Source organism: Macrotis lagotis, chromosome 4 (genome assembly GCF_037893015.1).
Source record: "Macrotis lagotis isolate mMagLag1 chromosome 4, bilby.v1.9.chrom.fasta, whole genome shotgun sequence".
Taxonomy (NCBI): domain Eukaryota; kingdom Metazoa; phylum Chordata; class Mammalia; order Peramelemorphia; family Peramelidae; genus Macrotis; species Macrotis lagotis.
Genome location: NC_133661.1, coordinates 64,022,197 through 64,036,093, shown reverse-complemented (window position 1 = coordinate 64,036,093; position 13,897 = coordinate 64,022,197). Strand labels below are relative to the sequence as shown.

General features: G+C 36.9%; 1 protein-coding gene across 1 annotated transcript in view; it reads right to left on the bottom strand.

Annotated features, from left to right (window-relative positions):
* The window catches only part of SH2D4B (SH2 domain containing 4B), a 213,153-nt gene extending 201,915 nt beyond the window's left edge, over nt 1–11,238 (bottom strand). The window contains exon 1 of the mRNA XM_074231863.1: nt 11,079–11,238. Coding sequence (XP_074087964.1) covers nt 11,079–11,238 — 160 coding nt within the window. The remainder of the gene's footprint in view (nt 1–11,078) is intronic.
* Nucleotides 11,239–13,897: the final 2,659 nt, after the last annotated feature.

The following is a 13,897-nucleotide window of genomic DNA, read 5'->3' as shown; positions in this document are numbered from 1 at the left end:
TCAATTATAAAAGAAAAGTGACTAAAATAGACATACCCTTTGACCCAGTTACTGTACATACTTGTCATAAACTTCCTCACCCCTAAGGAAGGCAATGACAGAAAGAAAGATCCAATGCATACCAAAATATCCATAGCTAAACTTTTTGTAGCAGCAAAGAACTGAAAACAAAGTAGATGTCTGTCTGAAAAGAAAAAAAGGAATAAACCTATGATAAATGAATACAATGGAATATTACTATGCAATAAAAATAATAAGGGACTAAGATATACATATTTGGAAAATATAAACATAAAATATAAAATATATTTATATATATATATATATATATATATATATAAAAATTTTTAAACCTCTTTGTGATGTTGACCCCTTCAGAAGACTGGAGAACTTTATGGATTCCTGCACAGGATAATGCTTTAAATGCATAAAGTGAAACACTTGAGATTAAAACAGAAACTAATTATAGTGAAATTGTTATCAAAAATTAAAAATCAAGTTCATGACCCCCTGGATTAAAGTGAAACAAGAACTCAAATATATAAAATACAAAACATAAAAACAAAATATACCAATAAAAATTAGAGAAATAGTAAAAGAGAAATTCAGAGAAACATTGATAAATTGAATGAACTGATGGTAAATGAAATGATCATAACCAACGGGACAAGGTACACAATGATTATCAAAAAGAAAATGAAAAGACCCCTAAAACACAGTTGAACTCTGAGTAATAAGAACAATACTCTCAGGATATCCCTCCTCCTTCACTAAAGAGAATGAGGAGATGGCTAAGAAAATATTGCAGATATTATCAGATACAATCACTGTGTCATTGATTTTTTGCTTAATTGGTTGTCTTTGTTATGGTGGAAGATTTAATCACTGAGAGAGAGTGAAGTTATCATGATTTAAAAGCAAAAGACATTCATACAATGCATTTGTAAAAATAAATAAATAAACCTACCCCACAAGATTGTTTTTTTTAGACACTAATGATAACTTCTTTTCAGTTTTCAATGCACTTTATATTCATTACTATATGCATTTTAGCAAGAAATCAATATAATAATCAATATTAAGTTCCAATATATGCCAATTTGTTCCTCATAATAGCCCTTTGAAGGGCTGAAAAAAATTAAGGTTCAGGTTAAAAAAGCAGCATATTATTATGGAAAGAGCAATCAACTTGAATCTGGAGTCAGGAGAGTCAGGAGAGTCAGGAGAGATCTGACTTTGCATTCTACCTCCCATCATAATACCTATGTGCCCATGAGGATGTTATATTGCTTCACAAATATCAGTTTCCATGACTATGACATAAAGGTGATAAAATCTGCAGTACTTGCTTCCCGGAATAATCATAAGATGCAAATGAGATAATGTATGTTCAGTACTTTGTAAAACTGTATTTCTGCCACCCATCATCATCATCATCATCGCTGTTGTTGCTGTTGTTGTTACTTGCCCTGGGTCTCCTGGATCTTAAGTAGAAGAACCAGGAGCAATAATGGTAATAACAAAAATAGTGTACTAAGAATGATGAATGAGCCATGATCTCAACAACCTAGATAGTCCTTCAAAAACGCAGGTCACAGAATATCCATTCCCCTCATCATAGGTGCCATTTGTCCACATCTTCCCAAAAATCCTCCATAGGAGGTCCTTCTCCTTCATAACTTGTCATTATTGTTTCATGATTTATCACAGAACCAAAGGAAATTAAGAGCTGCCCATGTCTTATCCCTTGCTCTTGTTTTCTCACCTTTAAAATACCTTGATCTCTTCCTACTTTTCCGGTTATACAATAATCTTGGTACTACTTTAAACCATTAATACTTAAAGTGGCACCAACTTTTAGGAAACCCTGTACAGCTCTTTGATAATGCATTTGTTGTTTCATGCTTATAATCAGAGCTATAATCTCCTAAGGAATTCTCTCAAGGACAAGCATCAAACACTTGCATAATAGATCTAATTTGAAAAAAAGTATTACAGATGAATGGAAAAACACTGGGAGATGAGATCAATAGCTAGCAAATTAAAAGTGTGACTTCCATATCACACAATTAAATACAAAAGAAAATACAGAAAAGAATCTAGAAAGGAAAACTATATTAAAAATTTGAGATTACCTTAATCAACAATTAAAAGCAATAATCAAAAGATTAAGGCAAGAATTTTTAAACTTCTTTGTGATGTTGAATCCTTCAGAAGACTGGAGAACTTTATGGATTCCTGCACAGGATAATGTTTTAAATGCATAAAGTAAAACACTTGAGATTAAAACAGAAACTAATTATAGTGAAATTGTTATCAAAAAATTAAAAATCAAGTTCATGAACCCCTGGATTAAAGTGAAACAAGAACTCAAAGCAATACATAGAAGAAGATAAGCAATTCAATATCAATGAAAAGCTTCTCTTACCACAAAAGTTAGAGAAGCAAAGAATTCAGTAAAAAGAAAAATTAGGAAATGGGATTTCTGGTCATCTCTCTAATTTCAACAAGCTCAACCCAACAAAGATACCAGTTGAATCAAATGCAAAACAGTTGCATAATATTTGTGTTGTGGTTAAGAGAAGCAATCATTCTGCCCACCTTGACCCTTGTCAAGTGATATTATCTGCAGTGAATAAATCAAGCAAAAGTATTGCTGAGAGGTGATAGGAGAGAATTTCATAGACTTTTGGAGAGATCTTTTGTGTCAAATTTCCTTACTATAGTACCTTAGTAAATACTTCTTTCTTGAAGGTAGGTTATGCAGTGGGTAGAGAACTGGACCTGGAATCAAGAAGACCTAAATTCAAACTGACCTCAGATACTTACTAGCTGTGTGACCCTTAGCAAGTCATTTAATTTCTGCTTACCTCCATTTTCTCAATGATAAAATGAAATACTTACACCTACTTCTCAAGGTTGTTGGGAGAATCGATTGAGATACGAATTGTAAAACTTTTAAGACAGTACCTGTTACATAGCTAGCTCTATTAAAATGTTGAGGATTATTATTAAAGCAGCTAAGTGGTATAGTGATGAGACTACCAGGTCTGGTTGCAGGAAGACCATTTAAATTCTACCTCAGAAAGTTACTAGTTGAGTGACCTTGAGCAAGTCACTTAACCCTGTCTTCCTCATCTATAAATTAAGTTGGAGAAGTAAATAGCAAACCACTTCAGTATCCAAGAAAATCCCAAATGAAGTCAAGAAAAGTCAGAAACGATTGAAATGAGTGAACAACTACTTCAAAGGACACTTAGGGTGGCTAGGTGGCACAGTGGATAGAGCACTGGCCCTGGAGTTGGAGTACCTGGGTTCAAATCCAGTCTCAGACACTTAATAATTACCTAGCCATGTGGCCTTGGGCAAGCCACTTAACCCCATTGCCTTGCAAAAACCTTAAAAAAAAAGAAGAAGCAGCAGCACACTGGAGGAGAGTAGGTTTCAGACACTTTGACAAGTATACACATAGCCCAGCACTATAGGGACTCCTAAAATACTGAAAAGAGTAACAGTAACTTTGCTCTGGGGACCCAGACTACTAATGTGAGTACAGCATGAAAAATTAGCTTCAGAGCTTTAAATTTAGGTTAATATAATGAAAAACAGAATAGTTAACATTAAGAGAAATGACAGAAGCTTTCATGTCTAAAAATTGGAAAGACCCAGATAAAATCCATAATTACTGCGTCAGAAACACTATGTTAATTAACAGTAAAACTTCCTCCCAGACACAAACCTAAACTTACCTTTCTTAACAAAAGATATCATATATCTTCTACCAAAAGATCATTATTCCTATAACTCTTTCAAATACATGCTCATTTATTCTATACAAACCATTGGTAATTTGTATTAAACAAAGACCTATAAACACATAAAACAGTATATTCCTGAAGAGCAAAATGGAGGTTCCAAGGGTTGTCAGTGGTCCAAAGCACAACTCAATAACTGATGAACATCCAAAAGTGCAATAACATTTATACTTCCTTCATTATTATAAAAACTTTTAGTTTCACATTCATGTTTTTTTCTCAATTTTAGAAATATATAAAATAGGCCTAATTATAATGAGAATGCTAAAATATTTGACATTCACAAGGAAAACTGTTCTGTTTAAAAGATGTCATCAACATAATAGCACCCAGTTTTTACTCATATTAAATGATGGTACCCTCTAGAAAGATGATTTAATTAGTTTATGGTTTTGCCATAAAGTGGTAAAGAGCATGACTTTCAAGTAAAAGGGGAAGTCATATCACAACATCTTAATCATTATGTATATTTGGATGACATATTATTTGATTTGATCCAATTCCACTGCCCCCCCAAAAAAATCTCATTAGCTTTTTTCTCATCTCAGGGAATTTTCCTGTAATATCAAAAGTAATTTGGACTTGATAAATATAAAATTCTTACTCTACAGAAAGGAAAGATAGAAACTGAAGCTTCATGCTTCAAGGTAAAAATAAGTCACTTAACAAAGATGCTTCTTTAAAATACCTTGATCTGCTCCAAGCAAAACACCAAGCATAAATCAATTAAGAAAACAATTTTACTCTGTGTTGAAATTTCCTGGTATCCTAAAAGAAATAACAACATAACACCAACCTTAACATAAACATTTTGAGCTGTTAAATGGACCATAACAGATTTGGAAAAGATATAATCAAAATCTATGCAAAATCAACAATACACAGGACCTATTCTAAAAAATATGTAAAGATGAATATTTTCTTATCAAAAAAAGGGAAAAGAAGTTAATATAAATTCATAGAACATATGATAAACAGTTCAGAAACTAACAGAAATGCTTCTGGGGCAAGTTAATATCACTTTGCTGAGCAACATTAATGGTTGACAATAGGTACATTAAATTTATTTAGTGTGGCCAAAAGAATTTTGTTTCTAGATGGAAACTATGAAAAGGTGAATCCAAGTATGGAATCAACTCTAGGCATTGACGAACTCCATACTAATTTGACCAACAAAATGCCAACAACAAGGTGCTAAGCAAATGGCAGATTTATTTATAGAAACAGTAGTTGCTATAAACAGTGATTGATAGTGGCAATTCATGACCAGGTATTGCCACCACAAATTATAGGTGACTGCATAGGATCAGAGATCTGGAACTAAAAGTGTCCTCCAGGGTTGCCTAGTTGGACTCTATTTTATAGAAGAATGTACTGAGGCATAGAGAAATTGAGTCACTTGTCTAAGGTGACAAAAGTAGTGTGGCAATTTGTTATCAGAGTGGAATTTGAACTATCTGATTCTGGAGTCAGTTCATGTTCAAGATTATGCAAGAAAATTATGAAAGGAAAGAAGAAGGAAGGAAGGGTGAGAGGGAGGGAGAGAAAGAAAGAGAGAAAGTAAAAAGAAAAACAAAGAAAAGCGTGAGAAAGAAAAAGAAAGAATTGAAACAACATATCACTTCAGGTTACAAAAATGTAGTACTTACTAAATAACATGTAAAACAATGGTGACTAGGATTGAATATCAGAAGCTCACTATGTTTTATTAACCAACAGAAAACAAATCCCTCCACCATACATATAGATCTTAAAATACTTTTAAGAATTCAATGAATAAACTTTACCGAAACTAAATTATTTTTAGAGACAGAAGTTTCCTCCAATCACCTGGATATAAGATTAATCCATACAAGTTTAAGAATAAGATTTTTCATAAATGTCACCATATCAAATACTCACAATCCCCAAGCTATGTGGAACAAGTGTTTCTTGGAGTTTTCTTGAAGTCAGGAAGAACCATTGCCTATGATACATGTTGACTGAGGAATCCTGGGTAAGTCACTTAACCCTTCAGTGCTCTGAATAATGTTCTAAGAATTTAAGTTGCAAAAAAGATACTGGTCTGAATTCATAAAGTAAGTTCCCCTTTGGCAGCTACTTACACCAATGAAAGAAAAGGGGGAAAAAAAGAAAAGAAAAAGAGAGTCCTAATAAAAGAAATCAAAATAAGATGGCAAAGATTTTTATGCACAGTTTCACACTGCCTCTCTCTTGGGAATAACAATACTTCCAAAAATAATGGTGGCTAATAGGTACCAATAGTGCCAATAGTTAAGGTTTACAAATCATGTAACTTTGGGAAAGCTCAGGAGCACAGTGGATAGAGCACCAGACTTGGAGTCAGAAAGATCTAAGTTCAAATCCGATCTCCATCACCTACTAGCTGTGTGACTTTAGGTAAGTTATTTAATGCTGTTTACCTCTGTTTTCTCCTCTGTAGCAAACCACTCCTGTATCTTTTCAAGAAAAGTCCAAAGGGGTCACAAAGAGTTGGACACAATTGAAATGACTGAACAACAACAACAAAAATCGATTATTCCTGAAGTCTCATCGGTTAATGAAGTTGTTCCAAACACACTTTCCTAGGCGCGTAGATTCAGAGATGGAAAGGACCTTGGAAGCTGCCTACTCCAAGCATCTCAATATACAGATGACTAACTGAGGCCTAGAGTGGGACAAGGTCACCCAGAGAACAGCTGAGATTTGAATCAAATACATTGATTCACAATTCACCATATAATACTATATCAGGATAAGGAATCCACATAGCTTGGAGATTTGGGGTATTTGGTAGATGGCATTTATGAAAAATCTTACTCTTAAATGTATGGATTAATCTTATATCTATACTTTTATTACATTTTAAAAAATGATTATATCTATCTGTGCCACACTCTATGGAACCTGAAGTGAAAAAATCCAATAGTTAACTATCACTTTGTCCAGGGCCAGATAATTCTCATGGGGTAGATATGGAACCAGATGAACAACTTCCCGGATGAAGGAAATCCCCTCTCCAAATGCAAGTGAATACCCATAATCTTAATAAAATTGTTTAGAGAAATGAGATATTATTCAATGACTTCCCCAGTGTATTTGTCAGAGTAAAGACTTGAACCCAGGTCTTCCTGGCTTCAAGGTTAGCTTCTATTCACTATTTCACATTTCCTCCCTTTTCCAAATAGCCATCAGTGATAAAACCTTATAAGGTTTATAAGTATCAATGATTTCATTTTTGTAGTGCCCAATTCTGAATCCACAGTATTTTGCTACAGTTTTCGTATGAAAGGAAGTGTTACCATAGTTCATTTCTGGGCACAACCTTAGAATAGCAGGGTGATGCTTCAATGGTTTAGCATAGTAATTAATTGCCACTTGTCCAGATCTCTGCGTCTTCTATTCATTCTCCCTACTCTTAGCCACCCCAGCTAATAAGTGCTGAAGTAACCTCTGGAAAGTTAAGCTCTGACCCCCGTTCCCAGTCACCCTTTTCCCCTATGTTTCACAATCAATCAATCCTCAGTGAGAACTCTGGCTTCCAAAAGGTCAGTAGCACTTTAAGGGAGATTAATTTGATAGAGGATTCACTGGGGAGAGAAGTGGATCCAGGGAGTCCATCCAGAAGATATTATTTCAATCATGAGGTAGTGAGGGGTTTCTCCTAGACCCAGATTCCTATGAAGACCTATTTTAAGTTGACTATTTGGCTAGGCATAGATTGCTCCCTTCCCCTAAAATAAACTCCCTTCTCATCTCTGCCTCCTAAGATTCCTTCAGATCAAAACTCAGGTCAAATCAATTCCAAATGGGACCTTTCCTGATGATCCTCCCCAGCATCATCCAGCTACAAGAGCCACCATCATTTCCCCTGCCAAAATTATTGTATTTGCTTTTTATATATTTTGTGCTGATTAATTGTGCCACATGTTGTTTGTACTGCTAAGATGTGTGCTCTTGAGGGTAGGAAGCCTTTCTATTTTGTCTTTACATCCTCTGCTCTTAGAAGGGTACCTGGGTAGTGCCAGATAAAAATTGGGTGGGTGGGTGGGTGGTTGATCAAGTTATTTTTTAAATTTCAAATTTGACTTCCCAGGAACAATTTTCCCATTTATTTATAATATTTTCCTATGGAATTTACTGCTTCTGTAATATTATATATATATATATATATACTCAAAGATATAATGTTTTATAATGTTATGTTATATTATATATTATTATATTATTAATTATAATATTCCTATGGTACTCAGTGCTTCCTGTCATACATATGTATAAAAATATATATACATATATACACACATATATATGTGCCTGTGAGTGTGTGTATATGTAATATATATGTAATATTTATATTACATATAATATTATGCATGTTATTATAGAACAAGTTAACTTTAGATAGTGTTATTATTGTACAGGCTAACTTTTCTTGAACAAACAATTTCTCGCCTCTACATTAGTAATAGCCATCTAAATGATCTCTTAGCCTACAACCTCTTCTCTCCTATCATCTCTTCTACGTACTACTATCAGAGTAATTCTCCTAATTTACAGCTCTAATGTAGTCCGCTGCTCAAATCTTTCACTGGTTCCCCATTACCTAACAAAGTTCAAACGTATTCCCTAACCTTGCAGCAACCCAACTTCCTGTGTTTCAGATCCCATTCATTTTCATGTTAAGACTAATTAATCAATCAGTCAGAGCATTTGTTCAGCACCTGTTATATATCAGACACTATGCTAAGCACTAAGAATTCAAAGAAAGGCTAAACAACAGTTGCTGCTCCCAAGGACCTCACAGTCTAATTGGAGAGACAACACAAAAACACTATGTACAGGATAAATTAGAGCTAATAGAAGGAAAGAAGTAAGGGATCAGGTAAGGCTCCTTGTAGAATATGGGACTTTAACTGAGACTTGAAGGGAGCCAGTGAAGCTAGGAGCGATAGAAAACAGCGTATGAAAATGTAAGAAGTCGGGAGATTGACAATGTCACTGGACCACAGAATGGGAACTACATGTAATGAGAAGATTGGACAGGTACAAGAGGGTCAGGTTATGCAGGACTTTGAATGCCAAACAGGATTTTCTAACTGATCCTAAGGATAATGGATGTATACTTTCTACAATTTTCTTTCCATTCCTTTTCCACCCTTGTATCCCTACTCATATCATCTGTCAGGAATATTCTCTATGCTAGCCTTCTTCTACCCAAAGAAATCCTTTCCTTCCTTTAAGTCCCTCTCAGGTACCACATCCTCTATGAAGCCTTCATTCATATCTCTCACCAAAAATGTTTTCTCCCTCTTTTGATCTCTGTCCTCTCCAAATCCCTGATCTGTCCATAATCTGTACTGATCTTCTTTGAACACAGAATTATCTCTATAATTAATCTGCAAATTCCTTGACCTCAGGGAACAAGATCATTTTTTTGGCTAGGCTCAACAAGAGACTTAGTAAGTGTTGGTTGAATTTAACTCAGTTGTCAAGTGTTTATTGATATTGGGAACAAAATAAGGGAATGGACTATCTTGTTTTAAATTCTAATCTTCATGGAATCCTTGTAAAGGAGGCTATGGGTGTCCCATTTTACAACTGAGGCAATCAAGCCCACAGAAATATTTTGCCCAAGTTCTCATAGGTATCATGCACCTGTCTCCGGATTCTAAATCCACAGCTCTGGTCAATATATCATGTTATCTCCCCCTGAAACTATCAAAGAAATCTCATATAAGACCTGAATTAAGCCATCCAATTTTGCCACAGCAGATCCCAGGGCTACTCTTATATAACTGGATTTTGGCTACCAAAAAACTTTCATGTGGAACTTTTATTCATTCTGGTCATATCTCCAATTCTCTCTTAAACACAATGTAGTCATTATGCAGAGAAGAGAAATGAGTTGTTGTTCAGTTGTTTGAGTCTTAATGCCATTTGGAGTTTTCTTGGCAAAGACAAGTTTGTTTGCCATTTCCTTCTCCAGCTCGTTTTACAGATGAGGAAACTGAGGCAATCAGGGTTAAGTGACGTGCCCAGGGTATCACAATTATTTAGTATCTGAAGTTGGATTTGAATTTAGGTCTTCCTGACACCAGACTCGATATCCATTGCATCACCTAGCTGCCCATAAAGGGAAATAAGACCCAAGTTCATTTGCCTAGTTAGTCACAAAGCCAGGAATAATACAATAGGTCTACTGTCTCTACCTTCCAGCACAACACATTGTCCTTCATAAACAAGTGCTAAGATTCTAATATTGCCGTAGTCACCCAGTTTTGTTCACAGACATTGAAAGTAAGAGATCCCAGAGATAGTATCTGAGGAATGATAAGTGAATAACTGTTCTCTGTGTGTACCAGAAACAGAAAGAGACAAGTGATTTAAGTTACAATAGGAAAGAACTTTTAAAGGAAGGGTAACAGGGTGGTAAGAACGCAGTTCAGTCCAGAAACAAGAGGGGTTCAGATAAATGACCAACCCCAAATAATGGAAACTGCACTGATTCCCAAACCCTTTCTTGTGTAGGGTTGAGCCTTTCTGCTCTGGACACAGTCAGATTTTATCCTGAGACCCTGAGACTATTTTACTTTCAGTTCTTATATGTTAAATACAGTGACTGAACTCAAGGCCATCTGAGGTCCCTTAAAAGTTCTAAACCTTGGGAATTGCTTCAATCTACTCTCAGGGAACTGCAGGTTCTCCTAAGTGACTTACCTAGGACAAGAGTGTGACCTCAGCCACCCTGATGCAATAGATAGATTAGTTGGAGAGGAAGTTTCTATACTAAGTAGAGGACCACCTTAAGACTCTCAAAACAAAACTATAAATTAGAAAAGGGCATAGGAAGCCAGGCAGATTTGAAACAGGAGTGCTACTATGCTTCTCAGTTTATATTTCTTCTTCCTAGTCTAGAGGGGAACAAAGCCCAGGCAAGGGAGATGATATCCTAGCCATAACACTGTCCCAACAAGAGGAATTTGTTCCCAGCTCTCCCTAGTGAATATCATGTAGATGCCCCATAATACGGAATTGGAGAAATAGGAGCTGGGTTCAAATCGGGTTCTTCATTTACTAACTATGAGACTTTGGACAAGTCACTTCATCCTTTGGCCTCAGTTTCCTTATCTGCTAATGTTACTTTGGATATTTTTAGGTCTTTTCTATGTTCCCAAATCCCTCTCTTCTCTCTACCACCCATCCCTGGAGTTCTCCTTGATTACAAGGGCCCATTACCTCGCCTGAAATTCCGCAGCATACCCCCTTCAGCCTCCTCCCTGGCCGCCCTTGCCTCCCTCTCATGCCAACGCCGCAGCTGCTCCTCCCTCATCTTGTAGAAAAGGATGTGTTTCTGCTCATCATTCAGCTCTGCCAGGAGCTCCGGGTCAATATACATTTCCCTCAGGATCTGCTGCAGCATGGTGCCCACTGGATAGGGTGAGCAGGATTCCAGGCCAGTCAGGGTAGCAATCCTGGTAGCAATCCTGGATCCAGAGGTCACTCAGATCAACCTCCAGCGAGAGGAGGGGCCTCCAAAAGCCCTCTCCTCCAGTTGTTTCTCAGTGTCCTTTAGACTCCCATGATGCTCCTTTAAGAGACATCTTTCCTTTCCATTAGCGCTCACAGAGCTGTTCTGTTCATCTTGTCATGTTGAAGTAGTCATGGATATCAGATGGAAGAGAGCTAGGGAGATGACAGAGGATGGGCTGCTTTGGGTGAGAAAGTTGCTTCACTCCACAAAATTTGCCTCCAAGCCTTTCATCCACAGGTGCTCCATGATCCAGCAGAACAACCCTCAGACCCCTGGGAGAATGACTGAGGGAGCCAGACCCTCCCTCGGCCTCTGCAGGGCTCCAGCCCCAGGCCGCCAGCAGCGACAAGTGATCTAGTAACTGAAAGAAACAACGACACCAGCAATATCTATGTCACTCCACCTGCCTCTGGGAATTGATCTCTCTTCTGCCGATAAGAGAGGAGACAGGTTTGCCAGTTATTTCCTTAGCTACAAGGGCCAATTTCGGAGAGAGCTTTCAGTGAAGGTGGAGCCCATTCCTGTCTTCTCCATCACTGCTCAGGTTTCCTCAGCGGTGCCCAGTGATAGAACTGACATCTTGATGGTGGAAAAATGGTGTCTTTTTTTTTTAATTCTAGCTTTTAAAGGAACATTGAATTAATATTAGCCAGACAAGAGTTAGCACTCAAGAACTCATGTAAACTGTCTGTCAGCCTTATTAACATTAATTCAATTTCCACCTCTGACTCAAGAAAGATATGAGATTTCTGTTTAAGTAAATGGTGAACTCTTGCTACTGGAAATTCTCTAATAGCAGCAGTAAAATAAAATTTGGTGGGGTTAGGGTGGGGGAGAAGTGGGGAGAGAAAGTAATTGGATCTTATATGTATAATCTAAAAACTTACAACAAATATACTGAAAATGTCTTTAAAATTCTCTTTGTGACAGAGAGGAGGAAAAACAGCAATTGAGTTCCTAGGTATAACTCATTATAGCTGGCCACTACCCATCTGGCAATATGCCCTGTTTATATGTCGCTGGACAAATGTTCCAGTGGGAGATCAACCACCTCCAATGTACAAGTTCTTAAGCTGGTAGAGATACATTGATGTGGAAATGCCAACTTGTTCCCAAAGATGATTTCAGCTTGGTTGAATGAACATGCTTTTATTAAATCCTTGGTATGGGTCAGACACTAAGCGCTGGGGATGCAAAGTAATTTTAAAAGAAAACAGCCCCTGCCCTCAAGAAGCTCACATTCTAATGAAGGAGTCAACATGTAAATAATGAGGTGCAAACAAGATATAAACATGTGTACAGGGCAATCTGCATGTGAATATAGTCATGTGAACACCTGGTATGGTTACTCTAAACTTACATATCTCACATTTCCTTGGAACTGCTTCAATTCTGCCTTGCTCAAAGAGGGTAGCAGCCACACTGATGAGGGCATGCCATGCTGGATATTCCTATTCTGTAGTCTTCCATATTGCACAATCAATTCCAAAGTTCTTAAGAAAGACTATTAGAGTGTCCTTATGTCACTTCTTCAGACCCCTTGTGAGCGCTTGCCCTGAGTGAGTTCTCCATAAAATAGTCTTTTTGGCAAGCCTTTTGGCATTTGAACAACATGATTAGCCTAACTAAGTTGTGATCTTTGTAATAATATTTGAATGCTTAACCTTTTAGCTTAAGAATGGACCTCTGTGTCTGGTATCTTCTCCTGCCAGGTGATCTTGAGAATCTTCCCAAGACAATTTAAATGGAATCAATTCAGTCTCCTGGCATACCACTAGTAGACTGTCCAGTTTTCAGAGGCATATAGCAATGACGTTAGCACAATGGCTCTATTGACCTTTGATTTGGTAATCATTCTCATACATCTTCTCTACCACATTTCTTTTCAGAGACTCCTAAATAGCTCTGGCAATGTGTGAGTCAGTCCCTGGAAAGGACACTGCCAGGGTAAGTGAATTTATCGATAGTATCCAAAAATTCTTCATTTCTCATAATCAATGGTTCCAAATATAGGTGGTATGGTGCTGTTTTATGGAGATCTGTGTTTTTGTGGTGTTAATTGTTAGTCCAAAATGAGCACAAGCAGCAGAGAATCAACCCATACTCTGTTGCATCTCAGTTTCAGAGGTTGACTTGGGGGCACAGTCATTTGCAAACTGAAGAACATACACCAACAATCCCTCCATTTTGGTCTTGACTTGTAGCCTTTTCAAGTTAAAGAATTTACCTTGATGCCATATTCATCCTCAATGAAGACATTTGATAATGACTGAAAACATAATACTAAAAAGCATGGGAGCAAGGATACATCTTTGTTTCACTCCATTGCTAATCGGAAAATCTCAAGGTTATCATTCACTATCCATGATGACAAACATGTACAATACTGATGAACTTCTCCAGACAACCAAACTTTAGCATATTTTTCCATAGACCCTCACAACTGACAGTATCAAAGGCCTCAGTCAGATCTACAGATATTGTATAGAGACCTCTGATCTGTTCATGGCATTTCTTCTGGAGTTGCCGGGCAGCAATCATCATATGA